This window comes from Coturnix japonica, chromosome 35 (genome assembly GCF_054131305.1).
Source record: "Coturnix japonica strain WE chromosome 35, WE-NBRP24, whole genome shotgun sequence".
NCBI classification, from domain to species: domain Eukaryota; kingdom Metazoa; phylum Chordata; class Aves; order Galliformes; family Phasianidae; genus Coturnix; species Coturnix japonica.
The window spans coordinates 4,003,115-4,029,211 of NC_140697.1; the positions used below are offsets into that span (position 1 = coordinate 4,003,115).

Sequence of the window (26,097 nt, forward strand, 5' to 3'; positions counted from 1 at the left end):
CTTCAATAACAATATTTATTTTGTTAGATCTTCAAGTAATTTGGCTTTTTTTTTTTTTTAAGGCAGCTTTAAGAAACATTTGTTTCATGTTATTCAGAGGACGACCTTCAGTACCAATAGCATTTTGTTCCAGCGCACTTCTCTTTTTTTGTGCCCTGATTAAATAATGAGTTGTAAATCAACAGAGTTAAATGGGATATGACTGCAAAAATTTCTGTTTAAATTGGAAATCTTTGCCGTGTTTTCTACAAGGACAACCTTTACTGATTGTGGATATTTTCTTGTTCCAAAAAGCCTTTTCAAAGATATTCCAAATATCTTTCTTGCCAGAGCAATAATCTATGCAAACAAACAGGCCTTGTGCAAACAAAGCTAAAAGTACATTTTATGATTTAACTGCTAAAGCGCTTCTTCCAAAAGACTTAGGGGAGTAAAATGAATAGAGGATTCCAGGCAGCACAACGTATGTTTTGCTTCATTGTGTTTGTAGCATAATAGGTTTTATAAAATTTAGAATTAATACTAAATAGCACTTTGGATATTCGATAGGACTGCAAGTACTATTTTTCTTCAGATGTATTGGAACATTTTTTCTTACTATTTAGATTTGCTAAAATTATCATATGCAGATGATTATGCAATGCCTGCCCATGTCCTACCCTAAGACAGTCGTAGCAGATGGTCACATGTGGCATTTCTGTAAATGTAACTATATCTGGTTTTTCCTGTAATTATTAACACTGTTTCATGTCTGAAGACTCAATTTGCATGTAATTAACTACTTGTAGACTCTTTCTGCACAGTTTCTGTATCGAAGAGGCAGTATTTCAACCTTCTGTTTTATTTGCAAGACAAATACCTTGCTAGTACAGTCTGAGTTATATGTCAGCACACTGCAAATTTACTCTGAAATGACAGATAACTTACCTTGTGCTAAATATAATGCTGTGTGAAGAAAATGGGTTCTATTTACTTAGTTGTGTGACTCTCTTCAAGTGTCACATTAGAAGCAAAAGGAGAGTATAGATACTAATCTGACTTTGTGCATTGAATCGGTAGTATGAGATGCATATGAAAAATGCAAAGGAAGTCAATTAGTTCATTAAATACTTGGATACATAGGTGGATAGATGGGTGCAGCCAGACTGAAATACAAATGACTTTAGTCTTTGGGGTAGTTTTGGAAGTTTTAGTAATTATTCTGTACACATGTACAGTGGAGGATTATGTTATCCTCCCTAATCCTTTGCTCTTTAAATTCTTGTTCTGTGTTGTTTCCGTAGCGTACTTCATTTAGAAGATTCTTGGATTCAAGCTGTTTTAACTTCTGCTGCTCTTCCATAAATATAGTGGTAAATTAGTAGGTGATGTATACTGTATTCAAACCAATTTGCAGCATTAGTGAACTCAACACAAAGATTAAATTTATTGTCATAGATAGTAAAGTCAGCAATGGGGTGTCTTTGTCTTTTTTGGTTTATTCTGTCTTCTGTCTTTGTTGGTTTATTGCTGAGATCTGTGCTGCAGTTTTGTCTGGTTATCGTAGTTGGTGATTTCTTATATTTTATTAGGCATAAAAATAAAAGTATGGCAGTGTTATTAGCTACAGAATAAAGCACTGTTATCACTCACTATTTTAAATTCAAGTACTGCATTGATTTTGCAGTGGGAAGGCACATAGGTGCAAAACAGAGGACACAATGAACAATCAACAGCAAAACACTGGATCAAGATTCTGTTGTTAAAGAGTTCCAGTAAGAAAAAGGAAATCAGAGTAGATGGTAAAACCAGAAAGCAAGAATTAATTAAAATAATATTGAGGTACATTCAGGTAGTGCACTCACCATTTGCTATGGGGCATTGCCCTATTCATCTCAGTACTTGTTTTACTTTTTATAAATTTAAGCCTAAAGCATGCACAGTAACATTGCAGTCCTTGACTCTTTGGCTGCCCTGAGCTCTAATTAAATTTATTCAGAAACTTGCACAAGTTTCATACTGATGTAGATTTTTATAATTCCATGTGTTTGCAGCATCTACTATCTGTGCATCCAGAAACACCAAGGGAGCTCTGCTCAAAGTAAATACCTAGTAGGAACCGGCAGTTCTCTGATGAATCTGCATGGTACTATTCTTCTGTCCTTCCAGATGAGAGAGAAAGTGTGGCACTGCATTCTGCTTCCCCACCTTGTCCTTCCTGTGTGCTTAAGGGTAAGGCTCAACTCAGAGTCGGGCTTTGCTGATAGACTGTGGTCCACGAAGATGCTGTTACTTGTAATGCTGCTGATTTGAATTCTTGTTCTTTTGGGTGCTCTCACTGCTTTAGGGCTTATTGCTGACTGAAGTTCTTTCCTCATGGTTTTGTATTTTCCCCCTTTTTTCTTCTTAGCTTCCATTAAATTAACATGGTGTTGCAGATGCCTTTTATCCTCATGTCAGAGTGTTTCAACCAGCAACAAAGATCACGTGCATCAAAATGATTTGATACACAAAAATCTCAGCCAAAATCTCTAAAGTTCTTATGAAGGGCTCAGATGTGAGTTCCTTCACAGAGGAGAGGCAGAAGTGGGAAAGCGGTGGGAGGTGCTGCAAGAGTCTCTGTTAATTTTCATCCAGGTTTAAACTGATCTTTTTCATAGAATCAAAGAATGGCTTGGGCTGGAAGGGTTGCCAAGGATCATGAAGTTCCAACCCCCCAGCCACAGGCAGGGCCACCAACCTCCAGACCTGGTAATAGAGCAGGCTGCCCAGGGCCCCATCCAACCTGGCCTTGAATACTTCCAGGGCAAAACTTAACTTCCAGTGGATTTGTTTGAAGTAAAAGTAATGTATGCTCTCTATTGAACAAGTAAGCAGGCAGTCATGCTAGCATCTCTAGGTTCACTTCCCTCTTCTGTCCTGCACTTAAACTTCTGATTAAGGTCATGTAGGGCACGTTGCCATCATGGGACCCTACACAGTGTGACCTGTGTGTGATGCTGAAAAATTTGCTAAGTTGTATTTAAGAATAACCTTCTGAGCAAAACATATCTAAACAGATATTGGGTAAAATAACTTCACCTGCGAAAAAGAACTGTAAATCTTTTCATGACCCTGTTCACTAAGGGAATTTGTTTATGGCATTACATTAAAAAAGGAACAGCAGAGAAAGCTATATAGATATTCAGTAGTAATTGAAGAGGGAGAATTGCATGGCTTGTGGGACTACAGAATACAGAATTTTGTACTTCCTTGTCATTCCTTTGAATTCAAATGCACTCATGGTTACCAGATGACCGCTCTTCAGTTGCAGGTATAAAATGAGTTGAGGTTTTCTCTCCAGCTGGTAATAGGCAGATGGCTACTAAGGGAAAAAAAAAAAGGAGTATCACAGCTGACAATACTGGGTACTTTCATTGACATTCTTAATGGAGTGGTCAGCAGTTAAATAGGTAATTGCTGTCCCCTTTTTGACCTTAGTTCAGTTATTTCTAAATAATTCAATGGTATGCTTTGTGCAGATAATAAAAAAATAGGAGAAAATATATTTTTTTCCCTTATTATTATTGAACATTACTTCAATGAGTGTAAAAATTAAGGGTATTTTTAAAATGATTGCTAAGTAGCCTAAATAACTTAATAGAAATTATATGTTGCTCCTTATTTTGTATGGCACCAAACAGCCCATCAGCAAGGGAAGCATTGGTAAGAAAGTATATTTAGTAAGTATTTTGGCAGAGGCTAGCATTAATTTTTCTCAGTTTTTCTCACGGGCTTTCTCTTGTTGACACTATTGAATAAGAAAGCTAATTTATTCTGAATGTGTAGGTGTTACTGAACATAACTGCTTTTGAAGAGAAGATGCAATGCATTTAAGATGTCTGGTTTTAAAGACTGTCATTCTTTGCTGTTTGTAGAAGTAAAAATGCTATGGCAAGTCTCTGTGAATAGTGCATGACTCGTTAAGTGGGAAGTTCTTCACTCGTGAAACTAAATCATCTCTCTTGTGCTTTCTCAGAGGTTTGTTTTGCTCATGTTCTGAGGGAAATTTATGGGAAGCTCTTGCTATCACATAATAAATGCAAAGGGAAAAGCAAACTGCATGATGATTCCTGAGACAGGGAGGCTGCCATTAAAATCTGAATAAATATGTATTCAGGTAGCTAGTGCTACTGAAGTAGCACAGCTATCGTGAAATAGAAAGACGGATTCTACAGTAGATATATATATAAATAAATGTGCACACACACATACATTTTCACTCCTAATTCCCAAAGTAAAGGATGTAGAAGTAGTTTATAATGGTGATGGGGGTGCGGGAGAGGCTCTGCATCACTATAGGTTCCACACTGATCTGCAAAACAGCGTTATGTCCTGCAACTGTCAAGTTTACTCTTGACCTTCTTGAAGGTGGACACCAATCATTTTCATGTAGATCACCATCAGGCAAAGAGAGAGCAGATATGTATTTTGAGCCAAATAGTTTGGCTGTTGGAAAGGATTCAGATTACTGTTTATAAAATACTTTGACTAATTGTACTGCAAATAGTGGTTGCCTTTGGCTGGAGGCATTATCAGCATAGTTAGATGGATACTGGAAGTTATGGAGCGGGGGGGAAAAAAAGTCTGTTGTTGAAATAGCTACAATTATTTAAGGATTAAAAAGAGAAATGAGATTTCTTTTTTATTTTTGCTATTGTGATCTTGCTCTGAAATTAAAATTCATTATGCTTTTTTTTTGCCTCTGACCTTAAACACCCTTCAGAGAAGCCACTCTGTGCATCTGTCACTCATCGTATAACCTCTATCAGTATTTCTGAATTATATGCAGCATTGGTAACAAATGTATTCATTTGTACATAATTATGAAAATCAATTTATAAACTCAACATAGAATATTAATTACCCTTAAGGTTAGCTACAAATTTCAGCACTAGGTGTTTTTGTTATTTTTATTTGGAATTTTTGATGAGAGACTTCAAATAAAAATGCTGATCGATATAATTATTGTTATTATTCCATCATAGTAACTAATGGAACCTAATAAAATAAATCTTGGCATGAAATAGCAATCTTAATGCTGATGAACGTGGCAAGCTTGCCCTCTCTCCACCTGGGCACAGCTAACACATGGCAGAACTGATTCTACCATGTGCTATATGTCTTATTAATTGCCATGCCTATTAATATGAACTGTAAAGCGTGCTTCTTTGTTCTGCTATTCCGGACAATAGTTAGTCTTGCGTATATAATGTATCAGGATTCAATATTTATTTCATTTATTTCTCTCCCCTTTTTTCACCCCACATCTTCCACTCAGCTCCTTTCTAGAAAGAAATCTCCTCTATTTGTGGAGTAGTGCTTCTCCCTTACTAAACTAAAATTTTAAATCCACTCTTGTGTGTAGGTCTTATTCTTGTGGAAAAAAATCATATCTATTTCAGAGGGTGCTTTAGCATCCAAACAGACAATAATTGAAATGATATTTTAAAAACAAGTATAGTGCTGTAGCAGAAATGCTGAGTCTTGGCTTGAAATAGTGATTGAGCACCTGGTGGGAAGGCAGGGCCAACCTAAGGGTGCATGCAGTGCATCTGATTGACTAGAAGGGCTGGAGCCAGGAGCCACCCCTTCCCAGACCTCATTTAAGTGTTGGCAGTGGAAGTGAGGGGATTTTGCTGGAGATCCCTGCCTGCCTGAGGTCATCTAAAGGTAAGCAGCTTCTTTCCTTATTTATGTGCCTAGGGCTGTTGTGTTTGTGCAAATCTTTACTTTTTGTAGCCTAGGACCTTGCTCGTTGCTGCTGTTGTGTTTTTGTTTGTGTTACAAGTGCATGTTTCTGAAATTTCCATCAGATCTTGGAAGAATTAGGTTTGAAATTCATGTTCCAAACTCATTCTGGTTTGAAGTGGTGTGTTCTGTCTCACTTCTGTGTTTGAATAAAAACAAACGCACAAATCTGAACTTTTTAAGCAACACAGCATGGTTTGTTGTGTCCAGTGGTGGCCTAAAGGCATGTTTTGTATCTCCAACAAAGAGCGTAATCTGATTTAAAGAAAATTATTTGAGAAATGTAGTAGTGCTACATTGATTTCTTCCTTGATTTATTTACGGTTTTAGCAATTCATGTTTAATAGCAGAAGAATGTATTTGCATGCCTTTGTACATCTTGAGTTGAAGCACCTCTCTAAATTGGAATGCCAGTATATTCCATGTTAGCCTGACGGAACAGAGTGTAAAGGATGTCTGAAAAACACATACTCTTGGAGAGAGAGCTTTCTAGACCACTATTTCATTTAGAACGGACCTTGATATTACTATGGTAACACATTTTTGTCATCTTACGTTGAAGAAATGATGGCAAAAAGTGACCTAGGATGTTGCTCTCGTAAGCCTATTCTTTTATGAGCACGTTGTGATAAATATTGAGCTTAGTTGTAGCCTGTAGATACGGTTAATTATTAAAATGTCTTAATGGTAGCTTGTTTAGATGTGTAAGCATCGCATTTATTGGTATGTGCACAAGTACACCAGTCCTGCTTCTTCACATAACTCCTGAGATGCCATCTTTTTCTTCATAGGGTGTGCTGGGCTGTCAGCTTTGTTACAAGATTGGTAGTACTAAAATAAATTGTAGTAAGGATGTGTTCAGTAAAAGTTGAGAATGAACTCCATCTCTGCAGCCTAGCTGAGATTTCAATAGATAAACTGCCCCGGGTAGTGCATAGAACAAAACAACTCCAACCTCTCAATTGTTTCTCTTAGCAGGGAGTGCCCCATGTTGGGCACAGCTGACTCTGTGCTGTAGAGCGGGCCATGCTGGAGTGCGTTGTGATCATGTTCTGCCCATGGCAGACCCTGTGCTGGAGCAGTTCACAAGGTGCTGCTGCTGGTGGGAAGGACCCAGGCTGGAGCAGGTAGCTCTGCTGTCTGCACATAACTGCGACCTTGCCTTAATCTGCATTGATTTTTGAAATGTTCTTTTCTGTAGTTTTGACGTTATTCACACCAGCGGGTTTGCATGGTTTCAAAATGCAGACAAAGAAAGTCTATCAGTAATTCATGAGGTGTAAGTCTTAATTACTGCAGTGAGCACTTAACTGACCTTTTCAGCTGTCCTTGTCTTTCTGCTTATCCATTGAGCTCTACGTTAAACTCCCTGACTTGAAAGTAAAACAGTTCTGTGACTTTTAAAAGAGCAGAGATCCTGAAGCAGGTCATGGCAGTGGCTGTTCTGGCACGTTCCTGAAAGTGATACTGAGGATGTGCTCGCAGTGTACGAAACCCAAACGTGAAGAAAATCACCTCACAAGAGAGCATCCGATGTAGGATTTCCTTCAGGGTGCTTTTTGAGTTTATCCTTTCAGTTCCCAAATAATTCTTCACGTTGTTTCAAATGACTGTAGGATTATCCGTATGTATTTCATCTTAGATTGTTCTTCTTCCTAGCATGGAATGGCTAGGTTGGAAATTAATATGAATATAAGTCATGATGGTCCAATTGGAAGTAAAACAGAGCCACAGCATTACAATATTGTTCATAATTATTTCTGTGTAGTGAGAATGGTCAGCATGGAAATATGGGAAGTTTTCAAAGGACTTTTTTGTATGAGTTAGTCCAATCATTGCTTTAGTCACGAATGATTTCCCCTTCCTTTTTGGAAGAATTTCCAAATAAGAACATATGGGAGGACATATGTTTATTATACAAAATATCAGATGCTATTTAAATTAAATTTGGTATGAGAGAGATTGATGTACTAAAAGGATGTGAGCAGGGGACCAACAAGATGCTTTGAAACTTGGAGCACAGTATTCTTTATGGGTATTAGAAAAACGTGTGCACAAAGAGGTTGCACAAACACTGGGCCCAGAGAGGCTGTGGAACTACTGTTCTTGGATATATTGGAGGGCTTGCATTGTTTTAAAGATAAGCAGATGGATGTTTGTCTCGACAGTAGGTTGTTTGTAACTTATTTGGAGGAAGAACGCCTTTATGGGAAACAGGTTATTTATTTCCATCTTTTTTTTTGAAGCTGATATGACTACAGAGAGATGCAGGATGCTGAGCTGAGTGGCTCAGTATTTTAAAGAACACATTTTGCTCAGACAGCTAATGAGCTGAACACAAGTCTGTGTTTTATGCTGAGTATTTTGTTTTAGTGCTGAATGTTAGGCTTCCTGTTTGTCATACAACTTTCTGAGTTTTCATCTTGAGTAACATTAGAAATCTATCTATATATTAGTGGATTCACTATCTAATGCTGTAAAGGGTCCCCACTCTTTCTCTCTTCTTCCTCTTGTGTTTTTTTTTCTTTCCTGGTACTGTTATGTAAATAAAGATTTATAAAGTGTAAGCTTAATAGCACTAAACACTTGTTATTTAATTGGTAGAGATTTGGGAGAAAGCCCAGACTAATTAACACCAATTCCTACTCTGCTGCCAGTTTTTAATGGATCTTATGACCAAATCTTTTGGAACTGAAGTTATATTGAAGGCATGTTGAAAATAGAAAGTAAAGTTGGATGTGGCTGCCTTGAGAAACCATCTGTTCCCAGTATAATGCTTGGTTTTTGTAAGTATCAAGAGATATATACAGTATAAACAGTTATTTCCTTTTTGAAGCATTAATAATAACTACAGAAACTCACTTGGAACTCTCTTTGCTTGTATCGATACACCTTTCATTTCAGCCTCCTTCCCTTTAAGTATGATTTTGATTGTTAGAGAAATGCATTTTTTGTGTTTTTATTTACCTGAAGACTTGAAAACGGAGGGGAACAACCAATTAGTGCATGAAACACAGTGGGCCATCCAGATACGGGGTGGGGGAAAGAAAATGTAGAATGTATTGTTTGTCATCAAGGTGCACGATGTGTGACTGGCCTTCTAATGGCTTTCAGGAATGTGCTTCACATAATTTGAGGCAAGCTTTCTTATCAGTATGTGTTGCAATTAATTTAATCTTGTTTCTGTTATTTCCACAGTATTTTTCAATTCAGTGAACCTCATTACATTTGCAAGTGCATTAAATTAGAGTCTGGATAGAAGAAGAGAGATGATTATCAGTTAATTTAATTATGTTTCTACACTTGCCTATTTAATGATATGTCTGCCATTGTTGTTGCAAGCTCTTACTGCAGTGGCACTATGCAGAACTTCCAATTCCACATGAAGTTTGTTAGCTGATAACTCCTGGTGAAGGCACGTGTTCAATAGTTTGGAAGCATCAGGAAGCATTTTAAGTTGAATGGCTACAGCACCAAATGGATTTACTATATTTGCTGTAATTTACAGCATTACAGTGTTTTCTGACCATGTATGTGTGGTAGTGTTTTTACAGTTTTACATCATTAATTTAATTACAAAATAGAACTTTTCATTCTTATTGTGACTGAAGAAACAAGCATGCCATTGCGTGTCTGCGTACACTTAAATGGTTTAGCCAAGCAGTGGTCTGTCAAAGGAAGATGGAGGGAGAAGAGAGAAGCAAAACCTTGCCACTTACTGTTTCTTTGTGTAAACTCTTCTGTTATGAATAAAATTGTAAGGTCATTTAGGGAGGCAAAAAACTGAATTCTGATCCTTTGCTTATGCTTGTCAGTGCTATTGCTTTAGGCTGAAACAACGTTTTCTTGAGGTATTTTTTGAGTCTACGCTTTCTTTCCTGAAGTTTTAATTCATATGTTTGATATTCCCAGATGTGTGGGATTTAGTCTGGCGTCTGGGAATCCTAAGGATAGCTACTGAGAGACCCCAGGCAATTCTGTGTCACATGTGGAGATATGTAACCAGACCAGCATCACGGATACGTATCAGTTGTATAGCTTGCTATGGGCAGGCCTTTGGTTGAGAATGCAGCATAAAAATACAAAATTTACTAAACTTATAGAACTGCTACTCCCCTGATTATTGGTATGTTGTAAGTGATATGGCTGGAAAACAGCCTAACCTCCATCTGCATACACATGCAGATTTATGATAGACCTGCAAATAATTGCTGTATTTCTGTTATGGTAAGAATTGGCCGTGTTGTTTATAAGTTATTATTGTACTACTTCTCATAACACGTAAAATTGTGTTGCCATTTAAGAAAAGTATGGCACATTTAGGGTATATTTGAAACTGACAGCTGTGTGTGTGCTTGGATTGGAGAATAAAACTGTGTAAACTCAAGGAAAGCAATTTACTTAATAAGCCCAGCCTGATGTTTCTAAAAATGTGAGTTTAAGTGATTGTTTTATTGGGTGCCCCAGGGGATTATTGCCATTACTTACTGTTGTTGTAGAACTTACCATCTGAATATTAATTTGAATATTGCTCACAGTAGCAAGAGTTGAATGTTACTTCACTTGGTTTTAGTAACTTTTTAATGGCCTCTAACTGGAGTGAGTTTAGCTGTCTAGCTCCATTTGTGAGGAAGTGTTTTGAGTATCTGCCATTGCCTGGGAGCCCCCTGAGCAGAGTCATTGCAATGATTCCCTTAGGCTAAACCATAATGGTAGGTGCCCTTATTCTGGCAAAATCATCAGTTAGAGACTGCAGGCAGGGATAAATCAAACCTTTTGTCCAAACACACGCACAAAGCAGGGGCTAATTAGCTAGTTTTGACTGTAATAAATGGCATCAGTTGCAGAGTCTAGTAATCAGGTGCTAAGGAGGAAGAACATATTCTCTGTAGCTATGAACAGCAACTCGGGGAATTAAATGGATGTAATAGATTGGTGAAATTTTTGATTCTCTATGGGATGTACTGGAGAATAAAATCTCTTATTAAATGAGGATAGACCTATTTGGTTTATCTGCATACTCCATTACAGTTATTCTGCATTTTCTGCATTTCCATAATTTCTTCCATTTCATTTTTCTTTGTGTTGTTTTGAACTAATCAAGACTTAGTAATTGGCTATTACTTATTTAGTATGCTTGGTGTACAGTGAGTGATTTCTACTCTCCTGCTTCTTTTCAATTGACTTCTCTGATTGTTGCTCCAAAATGATATTTTTGGAGGGAATGAAATTGAAAGATTAAATCCCTTAATATTCTGTGCTTGAAAAACACTGTGTTTGTCTTTTTGTCAGGTAGAACGCTTTCAAATCCCTCCTTGGTTGAAGCTGATGTGCTTGACATCTCATTATTTGACTCAGCTGTTTCAGTTTCACCTTCACCCAGCTAATTAAGTAACTCATTGAATGTATTATTCAGTATTTGATTCCCCTATCTGAGTCGGTGAGAGATGGAACCTAAAAAAAAAAATATCCCCTTGATAGGATTAGAGGGAGGATTGTTGCTCTGACATGGTGGACTAAAATGAGAATGAGCTAATGAAGTTGGCAATATATGAATCGCTTTCTGTCATTTTAGCAAGTGTTTGGCTGCTGGTGTAAGTATGGGGATTAGAGGTGCTTTAAACCGATCATTCCATAACTAACCAAGTAGTGACTTGTTAATTGTTTCAGGACATCTGCAGCGTGAAATAGGTTCTTCAGCTTTATTTATGATTTTGTTTCCTTCTTCAGCTGATGTCCTGTAGGGTGTTATATCTTCATGTGTCACATCTAGATATGGGCTTTAGCTATTTAGGGAACTTGGCTTTGTTCATCATTTTGGCTCTGTTAGCAATGTGCATTTTTTTCCAGTGCTTTTGGCAAATTGTGAATAATTTCTTTTTTCCTTGGATTCTAAACTTTAACAGAAGCGATTTGCAAATGAGCAAAAGCCAGTGTTGAGCTATAGGTTGTCTAATTGCATTCCTATTTACTAAGTTTGATTGCATTTATGGCTATTCCTTAAGATTAAAAGGGGCGTGTTATTAAATTAATCTGTGTTACTGTTGAGAATTTTCTTTTGCATTGTAGTATTATGCTAATATTTGAGTGTTTACGGTAAACCTGAATTAAACTGAACACTAAAGTCCTATCCACTTAAAATCTACATATTCCCCTTCATCAGTGTGATAAAAATACTTATTTACATTCATCATGTCACCAGGGAAGTCAAACCTAAGAACATGATCCGTTCTTTTGCTTTTGAATAATGTTCTCCAGTGTATGGTTTGAGTAGGGAAAGGATCTGAGTCTTTCTGTAACTTTCCATAGAAGTGGTAAAATTAATTTGCTGGCAATTATTCAAGTGTCTCACTCTTCTCCTCCCAGCACTGGGTTATCTTTTCAGCTTTGGTCAGAAATTCTTTATGTCTCTGAGAAGCCAATCCCAGCAATAATTCACTCTCAAATAATTCACAGCCTAAATGATGTTTTGAGTGAAAACTGTTGTTCTCCACCAAAAACTCAATGGAAGAGTCTGGCTTAATTGTTGTATAGAACATGCTATACTGTGTTTCAGAAAATCCCAGTTAAAAAACAATCACTAGAAAATTGTTTTCTGAATGGTGAATATTCTTCCTGTTGAAAAAATAAGTGATAGAATTTTGTTGCGAGTGCGCAGTACGTTCTCAGCAGTTTCATGACTAAAGAAAATGTAAACTTGCTAATGAATGTTGTTTGTGTATTTCATTTTAAGTTAAGGGATAGGTCTGAAAGCTAAATTCTGAATGTTACTGAGTGTGCACATGCTTTAAACCAGGGGTAGAAAACACTGGAGCTCAATGTCTTTGTTAAATGCATATTTGATTATTTTTTTAATATAAAATTCCGAAGCAAGTGTACGTTTTATCTGTTTACCTTCATCTGTTTTCTCTTGTAAGAGATACACTCTCCTGGATCTTGGTATGCCAAGGGAAAATAGTTGACCTTTAGTAAGAAGTGATAGCCTTGGAACAGATTTGACCTGCTTGCCTTGCTTTTGCAGTTAGAGTTTTGTTAGTCTTGGAGGTTATCGCTATCTGCAAAGAAAAATAATTGGAATGGGACGTCTTTAGATTGCAGTTCTGACAGGGTCCCTCTTTTATTACACTTCTTCTTGCTAATGAGAAGGTGTGTAAATATTTTATTAAGCAACTAAAAGATTGGAAATGTTGTCCTTAATGAGATATGAAGTAGAGTAACTTTGACTGTCAGTTTTTCAGTTATTTGAAACAGAGGAAAAATTTAAGTGTCTCATACTGACAAGAATTAATAATATTTATAATAGTGTCAGCAAGCTGAGCTTCTGTTCAACTATTTACTTGTACGAGAGGTCTTTTAAAGCTCTGCTTTTTACTTTCCAGGAAATAAGCTCAAATCTTACTGGTAGCAAAGCTTTTTTTTCTATTTTATTTTCATGAGAAAAATAATAGCTATAAGAGTTTAACCAAGTTCTGGTAAATTACATGCAAAAAGCTTAGCTAGGCTTCTGATGACTAACTTAGTATTGGATTTAATCAGATTTTTTTTATCAAAATAGTTTGTCTTAGTGCTAATGATTTATTTATTTATTAATATTTCCACAGTATATGAAGAATTGCTGAACTATGCTCTGTTTGTATGCAGAGATATTGTTGCTTTTAATTTGGATCAAATTACATTAAGGAAATCATGCTTTTATTTCACTTTGTCCTAATTTAAATAAGATCAATATAAAAAAGCATAGACAATATATAATAAAAATGTCATCTAACAGTATTGTAAGACAGAAGGTACTAATTGCACTAAATGGGCAGATAAATCACCTTAAGCTTATCAAATTGTTTTTTAGCTTTGTTCTGAACTGTGACCATTGACCTGAACATTCTGCCAAAACTGTGCTTTGTGGAAATCCTTATTTTAACTTCTTTTCAGTAACTTAACTGCTAGTTTTAGAACCTCAACATAATTTTCACCTAGCACTAAGTATGAGGTGATTATTTATATTAAATGCTCCTGAATATGAGTTATATTTTGAGAGCTTAGCATCCTGCAGGTAGTAAGAGCGGTGCGAGTCACACCAGTCTGTTTGCTAACACCAACTAACTTTCTTTTGTGACTTCTGTGCTGCTTTTTATATCCAAGTAACTTCCAAGAAGTGTTTGTTCTGTTTGTGTTCCGCACAACTGTGTTGAAAGCCGGAAATTATGCCCAAGGTGAATGTACTAATCTGAGTCTTCAAGGCCTCATCCTCTTTTCCAGTCTCATAGACAACTGGTAGGATGCGCTCACGCCTGGACCACATCACATTGCTAGCGGCTCTGAACGTACAGAAACCCCTTGTATGCAGCCTTGACGTGCTGATTGCTTTGGCTAGTGAGTTTCACATCAACAAATCACTTCTCTCCAAGGGGTAGTTATAAAAATATCACAGCACTTATCCAAGGCCTCACCACATTCTCCTGATTGCTGACATTTCCATGGAGGATGTGAACGTGGCGTTTTCTGAAGTAGATACAAAAAGTGCACCTTGAAACACTGAAATGTCAGTCAGAACTTCAATGTTCTAAATATGTATAGTCAGTAATAAGTGCACAACTTAAACTGCGTGATTGCTATAGGAAAGAAATGTGGCTTGGGACTTCTGGTTATTGGGATTTCTTGTTTTTTATTATTATTTTTAAGTTTCGGTACAAGGACTTGTTATTCAGTCTTTAAGGAAAAGCTGACAGCTCTTTTTGGGGCATAATGTAAAACTGAAGATTTTTAGAAGAAGAAATAGTGCTTCACAGAATGCTGTAGTTGAGAGCGTGGGAAAACTGACAGCTGGAATATCATGTTGAGAATGGGTACGGAAATTCTCAATGAATGTCTATGGGAAAGGAGTTTTGGAGGTGAATAAGATCTTATTTGAAACATTGGTTTTAGATATTATTTATGTTAGGGTAACTTTGATATGGTTACTGGGTTGTGCTTAAGAAACCCAGGATACTTTCCTAGTCAGATTTAGAGTAAAAAGTTTATTTTTTCTGTTTATATGGTCTTCCATACAAAGAAACTAAGCTGCTGGTCGGGAGCTCTCCCTGTACTGTTCCAGAGGAGTTCCCTTGGCATTCCAGATTGTTTTAAAAGCAGCAGTCAGTTGCTGATAAAGTAGTAGCTGTGAGTGACAACTGAGAACAGCTATTCTTGTGTTTGAGGATGCCAGATGGGAGTTATGTAGAGCGTGGTTAGTTGCAGCCTTCAGAGGAACAGGCACGTTTTGAAGCTGTGCCCCCAGGATTGCAGGTGTGAGGGCAGGATGGGATGATGGGTGCTTTGCCTGTTTGCTTGTGGTCTTCTGGAGTCTTTGTTAATTTTGACACTGGCTAAATTGCTCCTTTGAAGCTTTGTTTATAAATGACATTCTAAACGTTAGTGTTTTGATGTGACCATTACAGGCAGTATTTCCTTCAGTAGCTGTGTTACTGAATCTCAGTGCACGTACTGCATGCTGGATCTGCTTTTCTGAAGGTTATTTCAAGCTCCTGAGTATCAACCAGATGTTGGCTTTACTCTGTATCATTACACCATGACTAGAAGTGGATTTTTCCTGCCTGGTGTGGTTAACAAACTGCTAAAAATCATAAACTGTATGGAATAATTTAATAAATGATTTCATTTGATGATCATTATGTAGCCTTGCAGATTGTATCTTTTTCCTTGGATTAATAATCGTTGAGATCAGTAAGAGCACTGTAAATGGTGATCATTATCTCCTGCATTTTATTGCAAAATTGGCCACTGTTTTAGATTTGTTGCTTGATTATATTAAAAACAGTGCTGAAATCACACATTTAATTAGCTTCAGCAGTCAAAAATTCTCACGAGGTGAAAAAGAGGTTCGTATTTAGTGGGAATGGAAAGCCACAGAACCACAGCAGAAAGCTGATAGCAAAGCTTAGATTATTTCACTTTGAAGTTCTTCATTATCAATTCCTTTAATTAAATGTCTCTCCACTCATGACAGTAAAGCACTGTGAATTCCAAAGGGAAGCAACAGGATTTATTCCTGCTATTAACGTTGGTCATCCTGACAACCTTCTGCTCTGTTGTAGTAGAAATATTATTTTTACTGGGGGGTCTGATATACTTCTTTAATGAGTCAATAGGTTGTTCAAGAGGGATTTTCGAAGTGAAGCAGTGTTTTTAAAGGTAACCTTTGTATCTGTGAACTGTCACAAATCTTAAGAGAAAAGGCAACAGGAAGCAACAACCCAAAAACGTGTCTCCCTGTCTAATGTTATACTTGTGCACTAGTCTTAAAGACCACCAGCTATGCTTCAGTAGAAGGTACTGCCATACTTGGGTGATGTCCTGTCATTGCTGATCATGGCAGTGTTTTTCCTTGTGTTTCAGAAGCATTTATATAAGCATTTTAATCCAAAGGATGGTTAGGTGTTCTAATAGTCTTCCTCTGTTTGAAAACACCAAGCATGCCTACAGATGAAACCTCAGGAGCTTACTGCTGATCTTACTGAATGTGTTTTTAAGATACCACTCTGTGTTGGGTAACGATGGGTTAAAACATGGCTGTTTTAGAAAATGCTGCTCTTCATATCTGACAAAGGAACTTAACCATTTGATTTTTATTCTGCCAAAGAATCTGGGATGTGTTCTGTGCACGTTAATGCTGTGTGCTTTGTGTTGAAGTGTTGTAGTACTTTGCATTGATCACTGTAACAAAGTTAAAACTGCTCAGCAGTATCATAGGATCTCTCCTTTCTCGCTTGAATATAGTGGTGATATGATTTGATTTGGAACTATTATTAAAATTACAATTAACGATGCAGCACTGAAATTTTCCAATAGCTTTCAAAGCAAGGAGAGCTGCAAGCTTAATTAGTGTGTGGCTTTTATGAGAGATTGTTTGGAATTGATACCTTTGTATAAGTAAAAGCAGGAGCTGGTTAATTGGCCGGGAACCAACTAAGGAAACGCTAAGGAAAAACTCTGATTCTGTTCAGTATCAGTTTTGTTCGTTTATTTAGGCAGCATGATTTGTTGAGAGAAAAGCTTTTGCCTATTTAAGCTGCAAAATACAACAATCGCCAGTGACAGCTACCCCCAGTAAGATTCTTGTTTTGATAAAGAAAACAATATCTCATGGGTGTTTAGATTGCCGATCTGATGTACCGTATAAAGTACTGTTAGTTTAGGCACAGACTTTTTAAATTGATTTTACTTTTCCCACTTTGTAAAGAGCATTGGATTTCACAATTCAGTGAGTACCTGATCTCCACTGTTCATGTGTTTTATTGTAGTTATCTCTAATGGGTATCTGAACAGCAAAATAGGAAGCATGTATCACTTGTCTGTCTGTTTTATACTCCCATTTTGGTTTAAAGAAGAGCGGGACAGAGAGGAGTAGTTGCTAAAACTAAAGCTCTGTAGGGATGGTGTGGATTTATTTTTCCTCTGTGCTTCAGAATTCACTTTTGTTTTTTAAAAGAAAAATACAACCTCTCAGAATATTGGGATCATAAATTTTAAATAGATTTTGTGAGAAGTAATTCAAAAACATTAACAGATCAAATAAAAGTGTATTAAGCTAGTATATAAAGAAAGGGGGAGAAATGCATTTTTCTCCTATAATATGATTTTTCCCAGCTCTTTACTGTAAGGGAAGTGCCTGCAGTTACACTTACTTTGGGTTGAAAGTAATTCATCAAGGATGCTTTCTGAATTCAGGAACTATGCCATTTGTGCTCCATCAGAATTGGTTTTGATACATACAATTTGTTAGCACTTGAAGCTGCTGCACTGACTCTGTTTGACTTTGTTTTAGATGGTGCAGCTTGGATGCTATTCAGTATTTATGCACAGGAATCTTGATTAAACTGGATAAAAAAAAAAAGTATTTTCTTTAATGTTTGGGTTACCTGTGTATATATGCTTGTGTTGTTTGAAGGAACCACTTCTACTGTGTAAAACGTCACCTCTGTTATAACTAATTTCCATCTCTACAGCATTTTAGTGAATTGGAAAATAGTGTTAGGAAGCAAAGCCTGGATTTAATTTAGCTCTTGTTGGAAAGTGAAAGGTGTGTATAAATAAAAGCTGACCAATAAAGTAATAGCTGAGCAACCTGCTCAGTGCGGTAGATGTATTTTTCATGGAGTTGAGCACCATTTAAGAGGTTATTTGCTTCCACCTACTGACCGTTTGTGATATTACATACAGAAAACAGCGTAGTGCTTCGAATTCCCCCGTTCTTCATCTTTCATTCTGATGCAGGCCAGTGGAGCAGTGTGTGTATGCAGGAATTGTCTGCTGTCTGCATTCCATTCGTTTCAAATGGACAAGCAGTACACTAGCAATTGAAGTAACTCTTGAAGTTTCTTAGCTTGTGTAACTTGTTTCTGTTTTGTTTTGGTTATTGTGTGTTATACTGCTAAGAAAGTAGTGGAAAGAGGTAAGGATAGCAGGGAGACACCAAACTAAAAGAAAGAAGTATAATACAAACTATTCACAGCTATTGTTTGGGTTAGTATGGCTGGTGGTTGCTTGAGTGCATCCAGCTTTTTGCTGTTCAGAAAGTAAAACTATACATTTTACATGTGTAAAATAATTGTGTGATTGCCAGAGTAATGCAGATAATCTGTGCTGTCTAGGGCTTTTCTTTCACTTCTCTTCAGTAACACCTCTATTATGCGAACACAGGTTGAAGGTGCTGGATGTGATTTCCTAGGGCCTAACGTATTAAAGTTCAGCATCTGTGGAACATTAAAAATATAGTATCAGGGTGAAGGAAGGGAGCCTTCTCAGGAATGAAATAGATGTCACATCTGATGTATTTTGTACTGTGGCCTTCCAGTAGATTTTGCTGTTGACTTACATAAATCATTAGTTTACCTGCAAACTAGCACTGGAAGAAAAAACTCCTTCTCTGGGAAGCTGTAATACTCAGTACAAGCATATGTTTCATGTCTGTTAATTAGGAAGTATTCTAAAACTGATAAAGGTTGGAAAGAACTTTTTAAGGTTACCTTTCAGAGCTCCATACCAACAAAAAAGGCTGAGTGTAACTGCAGTTCTGCTGTTAAACATACGTGGCCCTTACGGTACTTTGACTCTTATGAGTCGTATTTCCCCTTAATAACTCTTGATATGCTGCATAAAGCCTTGGTTTGCTTCCTTCCTGCTACTCAAAGTAACAGACAAGATAATTAATTACCTTTTGTTGTGATGAATCAGTGCTCAATACCCAAGCTCTCAGAGTATTTATAATATTATAATTTAACTGGCAGTTATGCAGTGGCACCTAGTAAAATGTGAAGAATTTTGAGTACTACTTTCCACAAGTGCTACCTGAATCTTGGCTTATATTTTGAATGTAAAGAGTGTTTGAGATACTTGTTTGTAAATGAGGTGTAAAACTAACTAAAATAAGAGATTGCTTCTCTGGAGATAGTCTGGAGAAGTGACAGAGAATTGGATATGCCTCATGAAAATGTCTTTAATGTATCTTGCTGAGAATGAAAACAATTTTTCATGGAACCTTTATTCATTTTATTTCATTAAATGATTCCTTTTTAAATATTTTATGAATAAATGGCTAAGGTAAGAAGTCTTTGATATTGAAATAGCGTCAGTATATTTAAGATGAATAGACGTGGTGCTGAGGAAACACAGCTTCTTTATTTAATTTGCTTGCATTTTTAATGGGAGCTGCTATTGGCTGTCAGCCTTAAATCTGTAGTTTGAGATTTATGTAACAGGTGACTTCAAAATTTGATGAGAATGGTTCTAGGTTCGCTTTAAGGCTGGGGAAGCAACAAAAAGGGCCTTATCAACAGAAGTCTCTGAATTTGTAATATGTGAGAAAAATGAGCTTCAGGGTGTGCCACCATGGAAAAAGCAAAGTTAAATACAGTGAAAAAATATAATAGGTCACTAACCTTGTGTACAGTCTAATGATGTGGAATATATTCAGTTTATTCTGTTTTCAGGAGTGACTTGTACAAAGGGAAAAGATGAAGACATAAGTGCCTTTCAGGCAATCAACTGTGATAACAATTGTCTCTGTATATTTCCACAGATAAAAAGGACGTATTCTCTAGCAGGTTATATGTTCTCTACTGTTCAAAGCTCTGAGAGTTCAGTGAGAATCAAAATTCCAAAGGAATAAGAGTAAAATGTTTTGGATGTCATTAGATTCGATACTGCTCGATTCCTGAAGTAAACATAAGTACAAAATGTGTGCACATACATAAATATAAACATGTAGATGTACATATAAAACAGGTGCTTGAGTATTCTTGCATATTGCAGCGAGATTCAGACATAAGTGTCTTCAACACATCCAGTAGTCCATGGTTATAAATGTGGACTCGTAACACATTGTAGACTTCAGAATCCTCACCAGCACTTCTGACAACAGATAGAAGATAGCACATTTCCTCTTAAGCTGATAGTTACCTTTTAACTTATTTCCTTTTTAATACTGATGGTAAAGGAGAGAGTAAATGACTGTTTTATCAAGATGCATGTAGAAAAAGCTTGTAGTACAAAGATGATTTAATTTTATCTTGTGCACTGGCTATGGCATATAGAAATCAGTTTGTTTTTTTCTAGTGCATCAGTCCTACCTTTACGTTTACAACACAAATGTTTGCAATGAAGTTCATTAAATTTTCAAAATGCCATAGTACTGAATATATTATCCTTTAGGGTACTGGTTATTAATAGTTAATATACAGTAAAATATAATAGTCTGAGTTACCTGCTCATTGAACATGGATGCCTTTTCTTGAATCCTGAGTTCTTCCCATCATTGTGAATGTGTGTTGTAACAGTGTCTTCTCTCTTTGTCTTTTCAGGATACTAGAGCGGAGTGCAATTCCTCTGTAGAAACTGAGGACAGAAAAGTAAGTGGCTTGTTTTAATGTCATTTATGTTTGGCAGCTCCAGTAAGTTACTGTTTCATTGTTTTAACTGTGCCACAATGTGTAATATTCAAGTTCTGTGGTTCAACTTCCCAAAGTTATTCTCTTTCAATGGACTTCTTTTGGCTACTGCACCTTTCTATGAATATTCAGCAGCTCCTCTTAATTGCAACCCAATTATTCTTGCAGGAAATGAAAGAGACTTGATAAACCAATGTAATCTCATATGCACTTGAGTTGTCCATGGAAATTCAGATTGTATTAAATACTGTTGTACAATCTCATATAGTATGTTGTTGAAGTTATTGCAGGAGAGCACAAACTGTTTTTGTTATGTGATGAAGGTTCTGCAGAATTTCAATGATTTACAGCATTTTCAGGAACAAAGAGGAAATTATTGAGTTAGACAAAAACATCCTAAGAATTCAATTAAGATACTGAAATGTGAGTGTAATTAGCTTGCAAACGCAAGAACTTGCATAAAGAGTTGTCTGGTTGTCCTCCTCACTTCCTTAATTCGTTGGAGCGTATTGAAAGAACATAGATGTTGTAATTAACAATCCTTGTGTGGCGTGTCTCAGGTTTGGTCTCAAAACTGAAGCCTCTGTTGAGTTGAAATGGCAGCTTTTCGGTCCAGGGATATGGGTTACTAACGGCCTGTTCTGAGATAATCAAAGAAAAACATATCAGTTTTATTAAATAATAATGTGTTTTTATTGCTTACTGTATTGCACGTGTCTGTTGGTACTGTAAATAAGGGGCTTAGTGTAATTTGTAGAACCTGGAACATTGTAAATAATTATTTTTATCTATGTTGAAATCAAGACAAACTACTGCAATTAAGACATGCGTAATTAGCATCTCATAATTTGCACTTCCATAATGAAATATATTCCTAATGAACTGTATCATTAGTAATTAATGGGTAATTAGTAATTAATAAAGGGGGAGGGAGGGTAGGGGAACCGAGAGGAAAAAAGCAGTATTTCTCCCTGTCCTACCCTGCCTTTAAGGTCTGAACAGAACACGAGGGAATACTTTGTTTTGCTCTGCAATTGTTGCCTTGTCATCAAAGAAATTCACTCCAGTGCTGTGAAACCAGCATTCTCCTATGGGGTTATTTTCCTCGTACTGTCCTACCCTCCCTTTTTATTTTATTCTGAGATGGAGAACTGTTTGAGACACTGAAATCTGACTGGAAAGTTAACTTGCAATGGCTGTTCTGTGCTGGGTAATTTCGTTGCATCTGGATTTCACTGTGCTTGGGATGTTTTGTTCTTCATATTCGGTTTCTTCATTTTTGCTTGATTTCAGTGTACTCTTTTTAGTAATAGACTCATATTTGCTGTAATGTGCAATGACAGTCTCTTCAGTATTCCTTTCAGGAAAGTAAATGCTGACCATTAACTAGCAGCTATGTTATTAGCTTGGGTAACTGAAGGTCACCCAGGATATCTTGCTTCATTTTCTGTTCTTGAAGTAGCTCATGGAGAGAATGTTTTTGAGATGCATCTTGACTTAAAAATTTACCGGGTTTGAGCTCAGAGTGCAGAGGCTTTATGAGAGCAATAGACTTAATGGGTGTGCATTAGGTCAATAACATGATAGGTCAGTAAGTCAGAAAATTTCCCTGTAGCGACATAACGTTTCATCACTCTCTTGTTACTTTCTGTGGGATATGGTAGAGGCAGCACTGCCTTTCCTTATGTATTTTGAAGGAAAAAAAAAAAAAAAATTATTTTGGTTTTAGTACCATCTGTCAGAGGATTTTCAGGCACTTCACAAATTAAAAACACTTTTAAGGAAAGTACTTACATTTATATGGCTCAAGTTAAATATATGGAGATAGAATGATGAAGGGAAGACAGAGGGATGGCTGCAAAGTTGGTCTTACTAGTTGGAAAAGAACTACTTTAACATTGTTCTTTAAGTTAATGTGAGTGGAAATTAATAATGGTATCAAATAGAGCTTATGAGTTAGTCTGTCCATGATACTTAACTGCATACATTTAAGATATCACTATAATGCTGTTTCCTTTTGTTGTGAACCCTTCTTCTGTTTAGGACTTGTGGATCTACTTATTTTTTTTTACCTTTTGAGGACATTATGCAATCTGTATCATTTTGGAATGTTTGGGGTATATTTTTTCCCACCTTAAATGGAATTTTTTGTTGAGTATGGCTTGCAGACTCAAATGTATTGTATCAAGGTGTTCTATACAAGTGCCTTTATTATGTTAGGTGACTGTTCTATGAATTGTGCTTGGGTATAGATTCAGTCGAATCTTATGCAATGCTAATGGACCTCCTGGTGTCTGCTGGAGTGAACGAATAATTCCTATTTCTTCTGCCTCTTTAGCTGTGGGACAAATAAGAGTATTATTGAAGCATCATATGACAGGATAGAATGTAGAGGAAACAAGTGGGAATGATGCACGAGATAGAATAACGAGCTGTTCGGATAATGTCTACCTGTCACCGTATGCCAAAAGTTCCCACTGAGATCTCAGCTCTTAAGTTGGATTTGAATGACATTCCTGGAGTTGTTTTCATCACAGAGGTGGAATTTTTCAGAAAGGTGAAATAATCTCAGACTTATTTTCTTTTGCAGAAAAGCTGCTCGAAATCTGTGGCTCCCTTGGTAATATTTTTAATTCTAGATTTTGTGCTCTCCATATAACTACAAAATCAGACAGTGAGTTGAATCAGACCTGTATTCTGAATTCCATAGGTATAATTTTATGTTATTTTTATGTAAGAATGTATAATTCTTTATGTAACTCTTAATATATTTTTAGTGGTATCTTTAAAATCTAAGGATCCTCCATTTCCTTGTCTTAGTTTATGTTCTTTGCAAATAGAAACGTTAGTTATAGAAATATGGACAGCCGAAGCTTGCCTTAGAACCTAATGTGCAGTGTTGGTTGGCTTAATAAGTATAGGAAACACTGAAGAAAGGAAATAGTCAGAAATCCAGTCAATTTCCTGGCATGTAGATTGTCACAGTGCAAAGCCTTGTTGGAAGGTTCCACAGCATTTGAATGATCATAATGGCAGTCCTATTACTGCTCTCTTGTTCTTTCTGTCACTGACATGCAATTATGGAATTTCACAACTGAAGTGATGACAATTGCTTGTGTGTGTCTGTCTTTCCTTTTCATCCAACTGTATCGAGCAATCCGTAATTTGATAAAGTGGAATTGAAATGACAGACTTGATACAAGTGCCAAAACAATAATTTGACCTCCCACTGAAGTGTTAATGTGTTCAGCTTTATGACTTTTACTCATGCAGAATACACATAAGGAATGTGTATGGTATGTTTATTATGTTAGAATACCAGCTAAGGCAGATTGCTACTCAGCTGGCTGAAGCTGAGCCAACGGATGTTTCTATTTGAAAGGATATCTAAGAAAGGGCAAAAACTGTTGTATGGCAGCTGAGAGAGAGAGGAGTGAGAGAATATAAGAGAAACAACCCTGCACAGAGGTCAGTGAAAGAGCATCTTTCACTTGGGGGGAGGGAGGGAAGAGATACTTCAGCAGCTGGAGCAGTGATTTTGCCGTTGTGGTGAAAGCAGACTCTTGCAGCAGTGCACAGGGTGGTGTGTAATCCAGAGAGCTGTGGTCCTCCAGCCTGCCAGAACCGTTCCGTGGCTGCTGGTCACACCACATAGGGTGCCCTGCACCCTTAGCAAACCTGCTGTGTGCTCCCCAGGTTGGAGGGATGTGCTGTGTACTGTGTTGTACACTTTGAAACAAGTGTGGCTGGTTCATTAAGCGAGGTGGAATCTAGTTGTGATGACAGGAATGAAATAGGTCAGCATTTGATGGGTTACGGAACCAAAATAGGTTGCAGAGCAACTCCTAAGAGGACTTCAGATAATGAGGCCGCTGTGGGAAGCCACTTAGAGTGTTAGTGTTCACAGAGAATCAGTGAATCGATCCAATAGGGTATTTATTCTTGCATAACATCCCCAGATGGTAACGTTTTGAAAATATAGATAATACTTTTCTTCTGTTACGCATCAGGCTTGTTGATGTGCTTTTTTTATTAGACAAGTAATCTCGCAGATGTTGTTTCATTAAACTGAGGTACAGAGATACATTCCATTAATTTTCTATTCCCAAGTTCTAGGCAATGCGTTTTAATTTTCTTTCCTTAAAAATTGCAGGACAGCATTTCATGTATGAAGTGATACACAGATTGCACATTAACTGATTAAACTTAGCAGAACACCGCTAATGGAACACTTGCTAACTTGTCTTTTCAAGTTCTTTAAAAGATAAAATTAATAAATACGCAGCTTTTATTGTTAATTCAAAATATCAGGAAATGGTGCTTCTTAGAGAAAACAGAGGAGCCATAAAATAAGTTATTTTTCCTTATATCTGTATGCCTACATAGTCAGCCTGGGGTTTGTATTCTGAAATACGTGGGACTCAGAAATGTTAGTTTTCCATATTCAAACCTCAGTTTTTGGAAGTAAATGCACTTTAAAAGAAAGTATATTTTTAAAAGTATTAAACTTTTCCTTTTTTCCTGGCTGAAAACATATGGCTGGCCATCTGTGCTTAGCCATATAAGTGTTTCTACACTGCACTTTAATTTTCCTTGCGGTGAGAAGTAAGCCTCTGTTGACTACAGAAGTGTTAGGAAGGCATTACATTTTCATGACGTTTCCTCAGAGAGGCTTATGGGTGAGGTGGGAGTCTGGAGGTTAGATTTTTCTGCAGGTAAAATTTGGGGAACGGAGTTCTTTCGTAATTTAAGCCCTTGTAACAGAGGTCCTGTTGTAATAAGCACACAAACAGTGCTATTCAGGAGATTACAGTTGCTTTCTAATAATTTAATGGTGTACCTGATATGCTGTCAAACTGCTTCATTTCTAGTGGAAAACAAGAAATGTAGGGGAACTGGAATGAGTGAGACTAGTGAGAAAGCTATGCTTCCAAATGTGTACCTGCCAGTAATCTTTTGTTTGTGTGTACAGACAGAAAGAAATGCTGCATGTCTTGTGGAAAGGAGTCCATGACTCCTTCAACTTCTAATGTTTCAGCACTTTCTTGAGAAGCAGAGGGTGATTTTACAGAATATAAACGAAGAGGGAAAACTCAATTTCATTTGTTGAGTTTGGTCTTTTCCCGCTGTTTAGGTGTAAATTGTTTAGATGGCTTTCCAGGTGTACATGTGTGGCTAGATTATCAGTGGCAGATTGCTTTCATCATATTTGAGGGGGACAGAATGGGTCAGACTATTGTTTGCTAAATTAATATCTGGGAAGTAATCCAACCTGATTAATGGGATTGCTATGATTGAATGATAAAAGGAGAGATGGATGTAGAAGTCTTTTTTTATATCTGCTGTCTCTATTACCTTCCCAGTACCTGGAACGCATGCAATAATA

At 36.9% G+C, this 26,097-nt stretch overlaps 1 protein-coding gene across 9 annotated transcripts in view; it reads left to right on the forward strand.

The window, feature by feature from the left end:
• The window catches only part of LOC146755229 (rho GTPase-activating protein 32-like), a 338,547-nt gene that overhangs the window by 60,974 nt on the left and 251,476 nt on the right, over window positions 1-26,097 (forward strand). For 7 of the 9 annotated variants that reach the window (XM_085526244.1, XM_085526238.1, XM_085526239.1 and 4 more), the window contains one exon: window positions 20,625-20,672. In XM_085526244.1, the coding sequence (XP_085382370.1) occupies window positions 20,625-20,672 (48 nt within the window). Of the gene's footprint in view, window positions 1-20,618; window positions 20,673-26,097 lie in introns of those variants that run through there. The other 2 variants (XM_085526227.1, XM_085526225.1) reach the window with 1 other exon arrangement.